The 19,732-nt window shown below is 41.3% G+C and overlaps 1 protein-coding gene across 1 annotated transcript in view; it reads right to left on the reverse strand.

Annotated features, from left to right (window-relative positions):
* LOC145404616 (uncharacterized) overlaps positions 1-19,732 on the reverse strand; it is a 291,194-nt gene that overhangs the window by 25,474 nt on the left and 245,988 nt on the right. Inside the window, exons 12-14 of the mRNA XM_080276137.1 lie at positions 18,648-18,813; positions 14,574-14,798; positions 10,663-10,769 (exon numbers count right to left, since the gene is read on the reverse strand). Of these exons, the coding sequence (XP_080132263.1) occupies positions 10,663-10,769; positions 14,574-14,798; positions 18,648-18,813 (498 nt within the window). The remainder of the gene's footprint in view (positions 1-10,662; positions 10,770-14,573; positions 14,799-18,647; positions 18,814-19,732) is intronic.

Genomic DNA, 19,732 nt, shown 5'->3' on the forward strand with positions numbered 1-19,732 from the left:
AAAAAAAAAAAAAAAAAAACCCCCACTCTTATTCCCCTAACAATAAGAAAATGGGGGGAAGTGGGGAAGAAAAAAAAAAAGAATTTTAATCATCAACTGATGAGTATAATTAATGGGTTAACCATATACTGTAACTCCAATCAACAGAACAAAGTTACGGGGGGTGGACTGCCTTCACAAAATTCCCTAGGTGATGCTGACTTGCCAAATTATGATAAGGCTCAATATGAACAGGCTTTAGGAAGAATTTTACTTTTTTTTCTGACATTATAACTATATGATGGTAGGCTAGATATTTTTCTCATTCCTCACTGAGAGAAGAAAACCTGAGGTAAGAAGAGTATGGATGAACTCTTTCAAATACAGTACACCAGTAATGCTGTCTAAACCCCTGAAGCCGCCCTTACTCTTTAACCCCTTCAATACAATAATGTAAACTCTCAATTATCCGTTGTCGCAATATCCAGCAGTGTTGGCTCGGCTCTATTAAAGCAACATCTGGTGAAACTGTGCAACATCTGGCACCGAAATGAGAAGTAATGGGTGGTTCTATGCAACATTCAGCTGTGAGGTGTATCAACCAGCTTGTACGCAGTAACCAACTGACGCCTGGGAAAACCCCACAACGCTGCAGCCAATCAGAATCAATAACAGGAGTGGCTCACCCGGCGCACCAAGCCTACTGTCACACTCTCATTCTCGCCTGTGGATCACTTATAGCAAAGACATGTCTGTGCGCTCTGCTCTTGTGACCACGTCGATGCAAAACCCTAGTGGTGTGACTTACTCTGTGGCCTCCTATGCCTCGTTCATTGTTGTTGCAAAGCTCAAGGCCTTTCAGTGCTCTGTGTCCCAGTGCTCTATTATGATACTGAAATTACAACTGCACCTGGTGCCAATCCCCAGTGCAGTGTCTCATTATCCCACATGCCTCACTTGTTGTCCCAAGGTGCTCCATGCCCTGGTACTCACTACTGAACTCAACCCTAGTTGTGTGTGATGGCTGAGTTTGTGGATAATGTGGCTGTGCCTTGGCTCCTGCAGGTCCTGCTGGCCTTGTGTATGATCCTGGTTGTTGTCTCTAGGGCTCCTCTACCACCAACTCAGAGGTTTCATATTGTTTTCTCCATGGAGAAGAAGATGGAGATAACTGAGAAGATGGAACACAGCTGGACCATTGCAAGGCTGACGGAGCACTACAACATGCCCTGGACCATGTTGCAGGATCTATGGAAGAACAAGCACTTCATCAAGATGTTCTTCCAAAGTGAACATGGTATGACTTTGCAATGGCACATGCAGAAACTGATGACCAAGCCACGCTTTGGCAAACTCAACCAGGACAGCCTGAAGTAGTTTCGACAACGGCGTGCCAGTGGCGTGATTGTGCATCTTGTTTAGCTGAAGGCTGCAGCCACCAAGTTTGCTGAGCAACTGGGGAGCATGGATTCCAAGGCATCTGAAGGTTGGCTGACTTGGTTTAGCTTTGACATGGGCTGTCTAACAAGATTACCTATTATGATGCGTTGGATGCAGACACTGAAAGAATTTAAGAGTTTCACACCAAGCTTAAAACCTGACTGATGAAGATGGGTTATGTGTCAATCAGGTTTATAACACTAATGAAACTGGTCTGTTCTTCACATCTGTCCTGACTAATACCCTGACTGACAATAAGTCATTACCTAGTCATTAGGTGAGTGAAAAGTGTGTGTCTGTTTTGTGTTGCGCTAATGCAACAGGCTCCCATTGCTTGAAACCTGTTGTAGTGGGGCATGCCAAATAGCCAAGCTGTCTCCGGGGATTAATGGATAGTCCCAGTCCCCAGTGATTTACTTCTACTTGCTGATGGCTTGGTTTACAGCCAAGATCTTCAAAGACTGGTTCTACAATCATGCTGTGGAGGAGATTATCCGTTAACAAATGGTCTTGGCCTTGCCCGTGACCATGCGAAGGCTCTGCTGCTTTTTGACATCATTTTTGCTCATCCTTCTGAGAAGGAGCTGGCTGGAGATGGAGGTCGTATTAGAGTCATGTTCTTGCCCCCTAATGCGATCCCAATCTTGCGACCGATGGACCAGGATATTAACACAGCAATGAAGCGGCTGTCCTGGAAGAGGATTATGGATGATGTGATGGTTGTGCTTGAGGACAAGGAGGAGGCAGCCCAAGGTTAGTACAGTAGAGAGGAAATTACCAACTTCATGTGGTATTCCCTCATGTCTGCAATCTACAACTGGATGAAGGCTTCAAGGGAATTCTCTGCACTCACGCTTGAGCATGGATGGAACAAGCTCCTCGACGGTGAAGAGACCATTGCTGACTTTACCAGCTTCGAAGCTCTGGACTTCATCCGATGTATGGAAGCAGCAGGAGAACAGGTGACTGGGGACACCATTCATGATTGGCTGGATGTGGACAAGGGAGACCCTGGGTAGTAGACAGCAGGAGAACAGGTAACTGGGGACACCATTCATGATTGGCTGGATGTGGACGAGGGAGACCCTGTGTAGTAGACTATGTCCAATCAGGAAATTGTGGAGCCCATGACTGCAGGGGACACCGATGATGAAGGGGAGGAGGAAGAGGAGGAGGATGACGATGACAAAGTGGTAGATATCCTGAGGCTCCAGCAGGTCTGTGATGCGGCGAACGTCCTTCTTGACTACGGCGAGCATCCTAATTCGCAGCCCATTTTTACCAATGCCATGGCAACGTACCTGCAACAGGGCCATGAGAATGTGATAAATCTGCAGTTGAGAAAGACCACCAGGTAATCTTCCACCATATCCTTTTTCCATCTGGTGACACCTGCCACTCCATCTCAACAGTCCTCAGCCTCACTACATCATCCTCTGTCATCCCAGCCTTCGACATCCTCGTACTGGCCTCTCACCCCAGCCTTTGACCTCCTCGTAATGGCCTGTCACCCCAGCCCTCTACTTCTTCACACTGGCCTCGTTTATCCAAGCCAAGCACCACCACAACCACTCCTTCTTCACCTCAGCCAGCCAACTTGGCCATAGCACCATCTTCAGCTCCATCGACAGTGGTGTCTTCACCTGAGGTATTGCCTCAGTCAGAGGTCTCATTGTAGCTCCACTTGACACCCTTTGCCACTCCATCTCAGCTACCTACTCCAGCACCCATGGCAGATATCGAGTGTGAGGTGGTGGAACTGGAGTAATCTTTGGGGGTAACATTCACCACTAGATCACATGGGAATAAGTGCACTGTACTCTACAGTACAGTGTACAACTCTACCCTCCAACATTTGGTAAGTACAAACAGTAGTACACTATGTACTGTATTCTTGTACTGTAACATTACTGTACAGTACTGTATTTTATGCATGTTTTTTATCATTTACTTATGAGAAAGTTTTTAGAGTTGATGGTCAAGATGGGTAGTACCACAACATCCAGCTTGATGTTGAATGCTGAGCCGATCGGGGGGTACCACACAATACCCGGCATTTTTCTTTATTCAGCGCAGGAGTTAGCTGAATTACACCAGATAACTGGGAATTCACTGTATTTTTTATTTTATCTTAACTTCCAGGAAATTGTTCTATTTATGTTAACCCTCTGAGATTTTCGGCCCTCTGTCACTTGTGTCTGTGCCGGATTCAACCAGGCGCACAGAGCGCCCTGTTGCACAGTGATATTTGTACTTAATCGGCCACTGTACACTTACTTTTTATGGTAGACTAATGAATTTGGTATCGTTTCAAAGCTGAATAGTTGCTCTTTATCGCAGTATGGATGAAAAATAAATACGACAGCTAAAAGGCCAACAGGACAAGTAGAAGTAAGCCAACAAGGAAAAACTGCACACCCTTCCATAGGAAAATATATAAAATAAAAAAAAGAGAGTTACATAAAATTTGATAGCACCGTGCCAATCTACAGTAAATTCTCTTTCTATTGATATATGGGTTATGGCAATTTATGTTAGTTTTCTTCGCTCTCATCTTAAATGTCAAAACCAATATGCCAAGCCCTGGGCGCTGTGCTCCTCAGGGGGTGCCATAGGATTGGAGGATGGATGGATGGATTCAAAGAGAAAAGTGAAAGTAAACTGATAAGAAAATTTTTGAGTTTTCATGCTGCGCACCCACTGTGTGCTTGCTGTGAAGTAACTTTATATAAACGCGTTAACTATTCAAAGTAAAGTAATAAGTTGGGTGTCACTGTAAAGCTGAATAGATGCTCTTTATGCCAATATCACTGCAATAAATAAAAACGACATATAAAAGGCCAATCGGTCGAGCTCAAGTTAGCCACTAAGGAAAAATCACATACCCTTCTGTAGAAAAATATTTGTAAAAAAAATAGGTTTTAGATTCACATGAATTCTGATTGCACCATGTCCATCTACAGTAAATTCCCTTTCCACTGATATATAGGTTACAGCATTTTATGCTATTTATCCCTGAGCTATGTTGCAGAAAGTTATACTTCCGCTTGGTGCATCAACATCACGCTCTCGCTGTCACACTGGCAAATATCCATGCTGGTAATACTGACATTATTCATGGTGAAAATCTATTTATTATGCATATTTATCTGATGTACTCATCACTGTAAAAACAAATGGTTGGAAAAGGATAAACAGGATAGTGTATGTGGAACAAGGCCAGATAGGAGATGGAAAACATGAAAATATATACAGTAAACCCGCATTATACGATGCCTCTTTATACGATATTTCACTTATACAATGTCAAAATTTTAGTACCCTATGCCCACTATACAATGGGAACGATTTGCTACAACGATGGATCATCCGTGGCTCAGTGAACAGCGAATGTGCAAACGCAACAAAAACGTCCTCACACTGTCGGCATTGGACCACACACACTTGTCCACCGGTCCAGCCTCATTAGCTAGCCCTGCCCAGCCAGCCAGTTCTGACACTGATGAGTGAGAGCTGTGACTGTGAGGCTGAGTTGGGACAATTCGCCGTCAGGATGATTCCCTGTCATTTATATACCTATCAGTTTATTTAGCAAGTACACTAGTTTTTGAATTATGTAAGTTATAAAAGTGATGGTGGTTTATTGTTTATATAGTAAATGTAAAATATGGCATCAAATCATGGGCATTAAATGAATAATAATAATATACTGAAACATGAATCAGCTGATTTATGATCGTTCCTTCACCTTAGCATAAGGCTATATACGAGACATTGGCATTTATATAAATGCCTAATTACCTTAAGTGAACGATCGACATACTTTGGAATTATATGACTAATCTTCATATTACGTCTGTATAAATGTTTCGGGACAATTCACCATCAAGTCAATTCGCCATCACAACAATAACAAGACAATCCGCCATCGGGACTTTTCGTCGTCAGGATGATTCCCCGTCGTTTATTTTTATATCAGTTTATTTAGGAAGTACACTACATTTTTAGTACTGTACTTGTACCTCTCCATAGTCGTTTTAAAATATACCCAGGATGTTGTAGTACCAATGGAAATTAATGAAAACAGCTATGCGTGATGCTAGAACATAATTCACAGTCAACTACAGCAAGGTAGAAACAAGTTAAATATTGTCTAAAAGTGCAACTTACAAATGATATCCAAAGCCAATGCTATTGAATGAAAATAGACTTTGATAGATCCCCCTGAAAATTAGTTATTAAAGTATCAGTTAATCAGTAATAAGTACATTTATAGAATGACAGGGAATTGTACTGACGGGGAACGTCCATATTATGACAGCGAATTGTCGACTTCATGGCGAATTGTCTAGGAACCACATAAACAACCCTTGCTTGCTTCAGTAAAGGTAAGAACTACTGTATACTGTAGTTTTCATGTTTTTTCTCTTTATTCACTATTAATGTGTTACTTTAAATGTTTAAACATAAGGATATTTCATGTATGTGAGTGCTAAGGTGTGTGTATGTGAGAGTTTAGGCATGTCTGGGAACGTATCCCCATTGACTCCATGTTATAGTGGGATTGCTATACGATGGATCGCTTTACGATGGGGTTTTCAGGAACGGAACCCCATCGTATAATGTGGGATTACTGTACGTATGTATGTGTATATATATATATGTACAGTAACCTCTCAAATAATGCGAGGGTTAGGTTCCTGGAGAGGTCGCGTTAGTTAAAAACGCGTTTTTTAAACATAATTTTCCCATAAGAAACAATGGTAATATTGGGGGTTACGTTCCTGGACTCTGGGAAAGTCTACCCATTTGGGGAGTTATGCTACTCTAAACTTAAAAGCAACAATATTAATTTGAAGGAAAATCCACGTAAAAAACATAAACAGTATATCTGGGGAGAAATAAACAACATTTGAGCCCTAGTTGGGCCGAAGTGTTGTTTACCTCTCCCCAATTACATACTGTTTTCATTTTTTACGTGGATTCTCTTTCAATTCTGCTTCATTCACGGCATTGTGAAAGTTCCTCAACATTATTAATGCATTAGTTGGTCATAAAAACACTACAGTAAAAGCGACATTTTCATTACAGTAAGTAGGTCACAAACAATAACAACACACACGGCCTCACTTCATCTATGCATCACTCGTCGTCTGTTGCTGTCCCTCCTTACCCCTCTACCCCACCTCCCACCGCTCCCCACCCTAAATTTGTTATCCCTCCTCGCTCTGCTGTCCTTCCTCTTCCTCTTCCTTTGACTCACGTGCTACTGGTGATGAAGATAACTCCCTTAAGTTTTCTGTCTTCTTCATAAAGAACTGCTCTATCTTAGTCTGAGTGGTTTTCTTCTTTCTGTTCTGCAGCATCAAGTTGTAACAATTTAGATCTACCATCACTTTCCTGGCCAAATTTTGTCCAAAAATGAGCCAAATTGCTCAGAATGGGGCCAAACTTCATTTTCGAATATTCTAATTCGAATAAAACCAGTTTAAGCAACAGACAAATAAAAAATTGTATTTATGCACAAACTGCCACACACGGTCTATCAGCTCAGGACTGTCCAAGGCGCGCGCGGCTAATTTGAAACCATCACGTACATGTAAAGTCGCGTTAAATCGAGAAACCATTGTTAGTTAAACATATCTCCTTAAATATTTGCTCATGTTAAAACGGAAATGCATTTTTTAAACTCGTGTTAGTTGAGAGGTAACTGTATATATGTGTATATATATATATATTGTATGACTTGACTTTGAGTCATCAGAATCTCAATGGTTGGATTTATCATGATGCAAAATCGTGTCATAACTGTGTATATATATATATATATATATATATTGTATGACTTGACTTTGAGTCATCAGAATCTCAATGGTTGGATTTATGATGATGCAAAATCGTGTCGTTGGAATCTCAAAGGGTTAAGGAAAATCAATACTGTTGAAATGGTTAACGAAGGCTACAACCAATCCATCCAGACTGAAACATCCTTTAAACTGAATAAAACTGTCCAGGGATAGCGAGATTTAATAAACAAAATGGGTAAAAAAAAACTCCATTCTGAAGCTGACTACAGAACAGATGACAATTTTCTAAGTACTTGAGGCATAATGTATTTAACCTTTGGTAGGCCAAGAAATTATACTAAATGGTGTTACATGATATACTACGGGTATGTAAAAAAAAAAAAAAAAAAAAAAGAGGAAAAAAAAAAAAAAAAAAAAAGTGGTAGTTGGGGGCACTTGCCATCCACTAATTCGATGTAGTGGTGCTCTTGGGTGTCTGCCTTTTCCTCTCCTCTATCCATCTTTCCTTTCATCCTCTTCTGTCTTTCCTTCATTCTTTCCACTTCCTTCTGCCAACAGGTGACTTTACACTCCCTCTTCTGTCTTTCTTCCCTTCTTTCTTTCCTCTTCCTTCTACCTGTGGGTGACTCTACGCTGAGGACAAGCCAAATGGTTTCCTGTACACCTGGAAACCATTTACTACGCAGGGTGGTAACCACATAACCATATTACGGCGCCTGGTGGTTTAGTGGGTAATTAAGGCGCTCCAATCGGATTGAGCCTGTGTAGGTTATATCCGTGGGGTGGTTGAGGTTTATTGCTCACATAATGCCATGCAGGAATGAGTGAGGCTGGTCACTCATCTTAAATGTCAGGACCAACTTGCCTAGCCCCAGGCTCCTATGCTCCTCATGGGGCAATGGAGGATTGGATGATGGATGGATGGATGTGTCACGAATCAATTCTCGACATTTCCCTTTTGTGGGAAGCCACGAACTATTAGTGGAAAACTCACTGTGTATCGCCCAGTTAACCGTTTCTCTCTCCATTTCGGAGTATACTTTTCAAAACATTCGTCACCGTTTTCAAAAGTGACTGATTTAATGCACGTCACTAAGTGCTGTACTGAGCAATACTATTGTTTTTTTTATTGTTCGCCCCTGCTCACTCGACCGTTAGAAAATGCGGCCTAGTGCTCCGCTTTTCTTTCCCACGACTTGGTCAGTCTAGTGTTTGCTGTGACGGAGAAAGGTTCTGTGCTCAGAAGTGTGAGAGGTCAGCTAGCACCCCAAGCTCCACTAGTACAGTAATCCCAGTACTCCCCCCCCCCCGGGTGATACATAGCATTCATCGACCGGTATTTCCTTTTTGTAATCCTAGTTTTAAGAGCTTAGTTAAGGTGTTTTTTCCTAGGCGTAAGTATTTAGCTATTGCGTGAGTGAGTGAGTGCGTCTCATTAATTTGATTTGAATTGTAATGTTAAATTTATTTTTTTGTAATCAATAAATTTAACAGTTCCTTTCTTGAGCTCAGTGTAAAGTAAACTCTTGTTTCATTTCCCCATAATTAAGCTTATTTCCCACATAGCTCCTAGCTTGCATAGATGTTTTACCATTCATAACTGGTACTTAGACCAGTCTTGTTGTATTAACTTAAAATCCGTTGTGCCAGGAGTTAATGCATCAGCAAGAACCTGATGTTATAATTATTAGTATTAGTTATTTATTGTCAGGGGTGAAGTAACTTTCTCCAGAGGCTAACAGTACAGTAATTCAGCAATTGTGAGTAATTAGTCTCTGCTGTGTACTGCTGAGAAAGTTTATAAATTCTCGTTCTTAGAGAATCGTAGCAAGTCAGCGTAAAGTAATCGTTGCTTGATGTAGCAGGACAATCATTGTTCCTGCTCTTTAATATTATTGAATATTAATATCAATTAAATAATATTTAAGCATTTATTTCAAAATTACCGTGATATTATAAAAACCCCGTGACAGGATGGATGTAAAAAAATAAATATTATGACACTTTTTTTTTTTATTTGTTACTCTTATTACTTTAGTCAGCTTGTTTTCACCTACAGAAATAGGCCACTCCCACAGGCTGCATAATAAGTCATGGTTGCATGAAATTAGACAGAATTAAATCTCCTTGGTTACTGCACAAATTGTCCCTTCAATCTGACTAAACTTGGCTATCAACTGTGCTAAAAGGGGTTATGGATCTTCATCTGGTTACAACTGATGTGCTGTACCAGACATTTTCTTCAGTTCAGAAAATTGCCCTAGGAGTGCAGGGACTGATGAAGCTGTGCTGTACCTCAACCCTTCAGTCTGAAAGGTTTCTCCCAAACAAAATACTGTACAATTGTCTGGGAGTTGCAAGAATGAACTAAAAAATACATTACTAGATTCAGTGTGCTAAACTCTTTTCACTTCAACTCCTACAAGCTGGGTGTCGATTGGGACTGATGCAAAATTGGTGGACAGAAGCACCTAGGTGTCGGCAGGAACGGCAATTGTTTTTGCGCCATAGTTTGAAGTGGCCGCCAGTTGATCTCATCACCAAAGGGTAAGGAGAGACACTTGCCACCTTATGCAAGCATACCTCAGTCTTCTCTGTGACTTACCCAGGTGCTAAGTGATGTTTTCTGAGACTTCTTATCCAGTTCCATTCCCCTTTCATGCAGACCCCTTGCCTCATCCACCCCTGCCAAGCCTCTTACCAGGGATACTACGAAAGGGCGCAGTGATAATGCCACAGGGCGTGCCTTGGACACCAATGTGCCAAGTTTATCTAGTGGTGGAGAAGCCATCACACTGAAAGCTAAGCCAAAGCCAGGGGCACGCATACACGCACGAAGACATCCTGCTTTGAGTGACAAAAGTTTGTCATCTTCACGTCCTTACTCATCGTCATGAGCACCTGCAGAACTAGGGATGCTTCATTTGCAAGAAGAATTGGTGGGTAATTTGGTCCTTAATTTGTTTCCCTAACTGCTATACTTTCCCCGATAAGAAGGTTTGAAATAAGGCTATTTTGGGAAATACTGCCGTACTGAGAGAGCAGCCGCGCATTAAATATGCCAGTGCACAGGAGTTAACAGCCAAAAATTGCCATCTCAACATTCTGAATGTTCATGTAGCAAAAGGGATCAGCACTAGAATGATGTTAGTCACAATGAAGTGTTATAAAAGCGATATCAAATCACAGCACAGTCAAATTCTGCCACTTAAGGTATATGAAATAAGCTGCAAAAAGATGAAAATCTGGGCCAAGTTATGGTAAAAGAACTATAGCATCATCTCACAATGCAAAGTACAGTACTCATAAAAGAAAGTTTATCAATAAGTGATTTTAGCTGACTGATATGGTATGCAGGAAAATTAAACAATGTCATCTAAACTTCATAATTAGCAAATACAGTATATAGCTTATTACACTATTTAAAATTACTTACTTTTCTCTATACCTCCTGCGCCAATCTGCTACAGTCATGTTTTCGGAGGTTACATATTCATCTGGGGCGAAGTAGGCAAATCCCAGGCTCATGTGACGGTCGACAGCCTAAACACAACCAAAATATTAATAACAAATGATACAAAAAACTTGCTGCCAATTCAGTATTTACTTCTGATATTCTGTACGCTAATGTACATGCATTCCAAAATTCTATGACCACATACTTGTCACAATCCATGTATTTTGTTTTTATTAATCATCATGGTTATCACTGTCATCATCCTGACTTTTCTTCCCACAAAGAGATGGGGCTAATTAGGAGTCAGAAAAATGTTAAAAAGCAAGTACAACAGTGGGAAAAATATCAACAGCATGCCCAGTGAAATGGGCCAGATACTCAACCACACATCATTCAAGTTTCTGGAATAATGGTTTCAATTGTCAAGTTTAACCAATTGTGCAAGTTTTATATATATATATATATATATATATATATATATTATTAAGTCATTAAGTGTGACCTCAGGGTTAAGGGACTGAACAGGGAGGCTGCAATGGATCGTGCAGCATGGAGAGCCGCCATTAGGTGACCAAGGCCAATGCATGCAAGCATGTTGGAGCCTTTAAAAACGAAATTTTATATATATATATATATATATATATATATATATATATATATATATATATATATATATATATATATATATATATATATATATATATATATATATATATATATATATATATATATATATATATATATATATATATATATATATATATATATATATATATGCTGTATATGGAGAAGACAGGATGACAAAAGAGGAAGTGAAGGAGTGTTGTGGTGTGGATGTGGATGTGATAGAATATGTTAAGAGAAATCCACTGAGGTGGTGTGGCCATGTGGAGAGGTTGGAGTGTGAAAGACTAATGAAGAGAGTGTCTGTGAGTGAGGTGGAGGGGGGGAGAGGCATGGGGAGACTGAAGATGAGATGGAGGGATGGAGTGGAGAGGTGTATGAGAGAGGGAGGCGTGAGATGGAGGGAGGGCAATGAAATGGTCGGGGACATGGCGCCATGAAGGCGATTTGTTTGTGGCCACCCCTTGCAGGATTTAGGTGTCTGGCAATAGATAGATAGGTAGATTATTATCAAGTTTAAAAAACAGGCTGTTAAACCTTTGTCCTGTGTTCCTCTTAACAAAACTCATCCAACCAGCATAATCCCCAGTTTCATCAACCTTCATCTATCAATCTATCTACTTTTTGACCTAACATACCTCCTTCCACCTTCAAACTCTCACACATAAGCCTTTTTCAACACCCTATATATCTATCTATCTATCTATTGGCAGACGCCTTAATCCCGTAAGGGGAGGGCACAAACAAACTGCCTCCATGTTGCCCTGCCCCGGCCATTTTACTGCCCCACTCCCAGCTCACACCCCCCTCTCTCATACACCACTCCACTCCATCCCTCTATCTCATCCTTGGCCTCCCCCTCCCTCTGCCTCCCTCCACCTCACTCACATACACTCTCCTCGTCAAACTCTCACTCTCCACATGTCCAAACCACCTAAGCGTGTTTCTCCTAACACTTCCTATAACATCCACATCTGGACCACAACGCTCCTTCACTTCCTCATTTTTCAGTCTGTCTCTCCATATGACTCCACATGCTCCTTGCAAATAACTCATTTCCACTGCTCTCACTCTTGACTTCTGTTCCTCCAACAAGGTTCAAGCTTCACTTCCATACATTAGGGCTGGTATCACAATACTGTCATGTAGTAACTTTTTCACTCCATGCTCACTTCCCTGTTTCATATCACTGCTCTCAAGGAAACAGCAACCTTTCTTCCTTGTACCCATTCAAGCACTTCACCCTCTAACCTTCCATCCTTATTCATCACACTACCCAAGTACTTAAATGCACTCACATTTTACATTTCCTCTTCATCTAACCTCACTGTACATTCACTGACTTCACTTCTCTCAACGACTAAAACTTTACTCTTTCCTACATTCACATTTAGATTCCTTTTCTTACACACTCTCCCAAACTCATCCACCAAGCCTTGAAGCTGCCCTTCATCCTCACTGAACAACACAGTATCATCTGCAAACAACAGTACAGGGAGTTTCCAAACACTGCCCTCTCTCACTAGGGTTGCTCCATCCACTGCCCTACCTTGTATCTTTTATAATCTCATCCATAAACAGAGTGAACAACCAAGGAGACATGACACATCCCTGTTTCAATCCAACCTTCAAATAGAAAAATTCAGTCAGTTCACTATCCACATGCACTGCAGCCTTAGCACCCTCATACATACTCTTTATGGCATTCAACAACTTTCCGTCCACTCCATGTATTCTTGATTCTGACCACCACTTGGTGGTGATCAGAATCAAGGCCCAAATGAAATGGGGAAATAGAAGAAGGGAAGGACAGGAGGAAGTAGTTCATACAAGCAGAGTGAAAAGCTTACAAGAGGATGGAAAAAAGTCAGAATACAGTAGAAGTCCGATTTTTCGGCATCTATGGGACCAGGCAAGTGCCGAAAAATCAAAATTGCCGAATTATCAAAAACCCTACCCACTCAGTACCTTATATGTTTCGGCGAACATTATCATCACTACTCATATCATTACAAATGTGTCTGGAGAGTTCTGTATACTGTTTGATACTGTACAATACTGTAATGAATACAGTACTATACATGAATATGAAAAATAAAGAAATTAGTGAACATACTGTATATAAATGTAATGGTACAGTAGGCCTACAAGTTCACATGTACTTACCTAAACTTATAGTAGGTTCCTTATTTACATATGTACAATAGAAGGGGTTGATTGGAGTCTCTTTCCCATGCTAGACTCACTACATGATTGTCCTCTCTTTATGCTATGGGAGAAAGAGCTAGCCTCTGAGCTTCATGGCAGTGGTAGACTCGTTCCATCACTTCCACTATCTCATTCGCTAAGGCAGGTAATGGCGGGTAGCTAGCTGGTGAGCCTCATGGAGAATTTCAAGACTGACGAAAAAAATCGGAAAATCTGCTGAACGATCAGAGATTTTCGTAAATGGGACTATGTCTCAAAACTGCCAAAATGTCAGATTTGCCGGGGAATTGGATGCCGAAGAATTGAACTTTTACTGTATAAGAGGGAAGTGGAGTAGCAATTAGGTAAATATGGACTGGAGCAGGTGGGGGGACTTGGAAGGTCTGTGCAAGATATTCACAGAAGAAATCTGAGCATGTGAGGTGGTGTGTGGGGTGAAGAGAAGACAAAAGGGGGTGCAAGGAACAGCATGGTGGAATGAAGAGTTGAGAGAGGCTGTGGCACAAAAGAAGAAAGCATATAGTGAGTGAATGAGAAACAGGGGAGTGGAAGAAGTTGAGAGACGGGAGAGAGAGTTTATATGTAGAGAGCAAGAGAGAGGTGAAATGATTGGTAAGAAAGAGTAAGAAGCAAGTGGATGAGGAATCTGGAAGGATTTTGAGTGTAAAGTGGAGGGAATGTAATAAAATGTTCTGGAAAGAGGTAAAGAGAGTTAGACAGGGTGCCAAGAAGTTAGCTGAGTGAAAGATAAAAATGGTAGATTACTAGTGGAGAAGGGAGAGAAAGTGAGCAGATAGAGAGAACACTTTAAGGAATTGTTGAACATAGAGAATGAAAGTAATGCGAGTGTATGTGGCTGGAGAATGGCTGGGAGATGTAGGGATATGAGAAGAGAGGAAGAAATCAGTAGAATGGAAGTAGTGGAAGCAACGAAGAAAGTTAAAATAGGGAATGCCCCAGGAATATATATATATATATATATATATATACTGTATATATATCCCATTAATAACTATCAATTCTGATTGCTGACAACACTCCTCCAGCATAATCCTCACCTGAAGCATTTCTGAAGTGGTGCAATTGATTTTCTCTCGGTCCTTGCCAGTGTAGAGGCTGGTGTTATACCAATTACTAGTAAACCATCGAGGAAGGAACCAAACATAGTCATATTTGGCTGTCATATTCAGTTGGTATGCTTGACATAACACTTCACGTGCCTTATTTGCATAGAAGTCACCAATGATGATCTTGTAGTTGGCCTGCTTCAACTTCAAGAGCCTCTGTCAAGCAGAAAGTACTGAATAATCTTATCACAATCTTTATCACTCTTAGTTTTCCTGCCTATCATCATTATAGGTTACTGGTGGCCAATATGTAATCCTCAGTTAATACAAAGGGGATATTAAAAATGACGGTACAGTAAACAATTATCCACATATGGCACAGCTGTTGTTGAGTAGCCCCAGTCTGTCTGGCTGAGCACATCCATCAACTGCAGACAACCAGATGAAGCACATCATCAGCAACCTTAAGCACTCATCTGCCTGTGGACCAGACAACATAAGCAACAATCACCTTAAACACCTTGGACTGCAAGGCATACAAGCACTCACCAACATATCAAACTACAGCTACTCACAGAACATGATACCCAACATCTGGAAGCATGGCATTATCATCACTATCCCTAAACCCAACAAAGACCCCACGTTACCTTCCTCACACCATCCCATCACACTCCTCTGCACCCCCTCTAAAGTCATTGAACAACTGGTACTACAACTAGTTACACCTCACACCTCCCTAGCCCCATCACAACGTAGCTTAAGGCCACTACATTCCACAAACACTCTTCTTACAGACCTTACACAGAGAGTTTTTGATGGCATGAATTCAGCTATGCCACCACATAGAACACTCCTAGTCACACTAGACATTAACAAAGCTTTTGATGCCATCCCCCGCCACAACCTCACAAACAAAATATTCAACACAAACATGCACAGTAACACAAAAAGATGGCTGGCAAACTACTTAGCTGGCAGATATGCACATGTAACATTTGCCGGTCAGTCTTCGAACATCAGCAACTTCACAAATGGCGTCCCCCAAGGATCTGTTTTGTCCCCTACACTCTTTAACCTATACATGCACGACATACCCACAACCCACACACCACAGATATACATACTGTAGTTTCCTATGCAGATGACATAACACTTACATGTACACACCAAAATGCATACACAGCTGCACACATCCTCCAACCTTACCTCAACTCACTACAAGAATGGTTTGCCACAAGCAGGCTCAAAATAGCCCCAGCAAAAACTACAGTGATCCTTCTCACAAACTGCACAGCAGAACACAGTCACATTCTACACCTCACCATAAACAACACTCCCCCCCAAAAAAAAAAATCCTTTGTGTAACATACAGCACATCAATGTCATTTAAACAACACCTCACAAACATTAAATATTAATTAACACCAAGACACTGCCCAAAGGTCACTTGCCCATTCAACATTTGGACACAACAAAGAAACCACCACCACAGTACACAAACAATATATGTGTTCAGTGATGAACTATGCAAGCCCTGCTTGGGCTCCTAACCTCACTAAAACACACTACAACACTCTACAGACCAATATACAGAACAAGGCCCTAAAAATAATCATAGGCTGCATAGCTACTACACTCACAGACCACCTATATCAAGAAACCAAAGTCCTCAAAGTCAAGGATCACCTAGACATGAGAGGCACCCAAATTCTCACTCTAGCCTCCACAAACCCACAACATCCACTACACTACATGGTAGCACATCCACACACACCAGGGAACATCAAAACGACACCCAGCACACAATATCATACACAAATACTGTCAACTCCCCCCCCCCCCGAGCAGCTTCCAGAAGCATATCCATACTCAAATCACTTGCCGCTCCATTCAGTCACTTAAAGACAACACACAGCTGCATGCACGGCCTCCTGATATCCACCCTTCTGAATCCTATCTCCCTCGTGAGGACAGGGTCCACCTGGCCAGGCTGAGATGTGGGCATCATCCAGCCCTCTTAAGTTACCAGAAGAGGCTGGATGACTCCGTTGCTGATGCCTGTCCAGAATGTAACACAGCACCCCATACTATTAGCCATATTATGGAAAACTGCATTGCACACAATCACTTACGCCAACAACACAACATACACTCCTTGAGAGCTCTGCGGGAAAGCCCGGTCTTGGTCGTGGCCTTCCTTAGGGACTCAGGGCTGTTCGGCCAGACTGCCTAGGGAACAACTACTACAACTACTACTACTACTACTGCAGACAAGGAACTACTCTTGTGCATGACTGTCCTTTGCAATAAACTGATGTTCCCTTGCAGTAGTTAGCACAGCCAAGTGCAGGGAAGAGTACGAAGGCCTGGTTCCTGGATGGATGACAGACCTGTGTTTCTGCACCCAGTTTAACAGGGGGACCATTGTAGGATCCACATCGCCCGATTATTTGGCTATATGCCATGGCTACCACCCACTGCTAGACATGGTTTCCTGGGTTATAGGAAACCATTACGATTGTCATTTGAGTATAAAAGATACGGTACTAAGAACTGTTCCTGTCTTAACCTGGTCAAGTCATTCACTGATGTCAGTTTAAGGCAGTACTTAACCTTCTCATAAATAGGCCAAAAAATATTTACATCTTGACATATATGGCAAAATTAAGGAGGTGGCATGCAACGGTGGCATCATTTATTTCATATTATGTTATCCTCTGATGATTTTACACAGGTTAGGAGAGCAATTCCAAACTGAATAGGTTAAATTAACCTCCTCTAACCTCTACAATTCCAGGGGTCTTTTCTATACTGTGTAAAATAATCTGGGAGCTAGAAGCAACAACTGAATGAAGCACTGTCATGCAATACAAAATCCCCTACCGGATGATAACCATACTTGTGTACTGTGTATATAATGTGGCTATGATGCAATATGTATGTACTGTGAACACATTACGGCTGTGTGGAGCATGTGACTACTCTTCAAAGGCACTAAAAAAATTAGTGGCCTACATATGTAAAGGTGATTTTAAGGTATTTTAAGTACCCTGTACCTTAGCATTATCTGTTTTTATCTGTAGAATTATCTGTTTTCATTTGTTTCTGATTCTTGTGCTGTTGGTTCTCAGTTAGGATTACTGTGTTGAGGAATCTGTACAGTTAATAGATGATGGTCAGAGAAGTAGACTGGGTACTGTAATTATGAACTGTCAAGTGCCTGTCATTTGTGATACAGAGATCAAGGATGGCACCTAGTCTGTGAGCTGGTGTAGAGATTAACAGCGGAAGACCAATGCCACTAAGAATCTTCTCTAAACTTGACAGGTTTTTGTAGTCACGACTGATGTCTCCAAACAGCAGAATGTTTGAGCACTTGTAGTGGTATGACAGCACCTGACCTTGTTTGAGCCCCAACTGTGACCTTGGCCTTGGGTGTGGATGGCTGGTTGTTGTGCATGACACACCATCATGGTATGGAGAACAATTGTGTGAAGCTACATCAAATCTGTCCATGCATGTGGACGTTACATAGTGGACACGATTGTACGTATAGCTGTTAAGTAGGACAGCATCCGACCTTGTCTGAGTCCCAAGTGTGGCCTTGATCTTGGGAGCAGATGGCTGGTTCTGCACACATCACCATGGTATGGGGAACAATTTTGTGAAGTTGTATGAAAATCTGTCGACGAATGTGGAAGTTACAGAGCGAACATGAATGATGGTATGGCTGTTAAGTACAACAGCACCTGACCTTGTTTGGGTTCCAAGTGTGACCTTGACCTTCGGAGTACATGGGTAGTTGTTGGGTGTGCCACACTGTCATGGTATGGGGAACAATTGTGTGAAGTCATATCAAAGTCTGTCCATACTTGTGGAAGATACAGAGCAGACACGAAATTGCAGACATACTGAGGGAACCAATCAAACCTATTGTCCCCGACCGGTCTGACTGGTAAGGGACTAATAAAATGAAAAGACATGGCCGTGGTGAAGGTGTTAAACACTAGATAGGAAGGTCACCCAGTCACCCAAAGTGAATGAAAAAATCAGTTGACATACCTCTTCAATAGCATCACCTTGTTTCATCTTGACATACTCCACCTTCATATTCTCAGGCAGGTTATCCATCAGAACAGAAAGATATTCACTGTACTTATTGGTTGCTTCTGTCAGTGCACCAACTTGCTTCCAGTTGAAGAACTGGAACAGCTTCAAGTACACAACCCTATTATATAACAAAAAGAAACAAATTAAACCAAGATTTTATCACACGAATAAACATGCTCCCAGTATTGTACGGTGTAAAAACAATCTATCACAAGAAATACAATATGCACCAGTTCCATGAGTAGTCTGCATGATAAGCAATGCTGTGTGGCTATCCTCTTAATTAACACTACAAAGGATATCTTCAGATTATCACAGTAAGGCCACTGGAATAAAATATAAAATTATTTTGTGCAATAAACAATTCTTTCTTATGCTCAGCTCAGTGAGACACTGTTTATCTAAAGTATTCATCATCCACTCCTTTACTAACCAGTCAGTAGCGTAGATGCCCAGGGAAAAGCTACCAGTACAGGTCAAGTGTGACCTGCTGCTTTACCCTGAGAGGCACTATGTGAACAATAAATCCCAATCACCTCTCAAATGTAAACCCTAATAAGCTACAACCAGCTGGAGCACATTCATCCACTAGAACACCAGGAACCTATTTCAAAGGAAAACATTTGGCTTGTACTCTGCAAATAGTTATCTGAAAATAGCACTACATCAAATGAGTGGCTTGTGCATGCCCCAGTCGTCCACAAAGTGAGATATTAAATACATATAAATACAGTATGCATATGCATATTCCCGATCACCTAAAAAATATTACCATAAAGATAAAGTAGGGTGAATTTGTTGTCAATGAAAATAAAAAAGATCAACCACTCCTAAGACTTAAACAAAGGGATGTGGCAATGCTAATGTCCACCACGTCATGTAAGCAGCCTTATGACTATTTTGTAACAAAAGAATAGAATGTATGTGGGCCTTCTTTTCTGCTCTCATTCTCTGCTAAGGATGAACTTAACCCCTAAAGACCTATAGCAGGTGATCAGCCGCAGCCATATTTGTGCATCGGGACCTACTGCCAACGA

The sequence above is a fragment of the Coenobita brevimanus genome, chromosome 64 (genome assembly GCF_032717465.1).
Source record: "Coenobita brevimanus isolate Jiangsu-jjx chromosome 64, ASM3271746v2, whole genome shotgun sequence".
Lineage (NCBI taxonomy): Eukaryota > Metazoa > Arthropoda > Malacostraca > Decapoda > Coenobitidae > Coenobita > Coenobita brevimanus.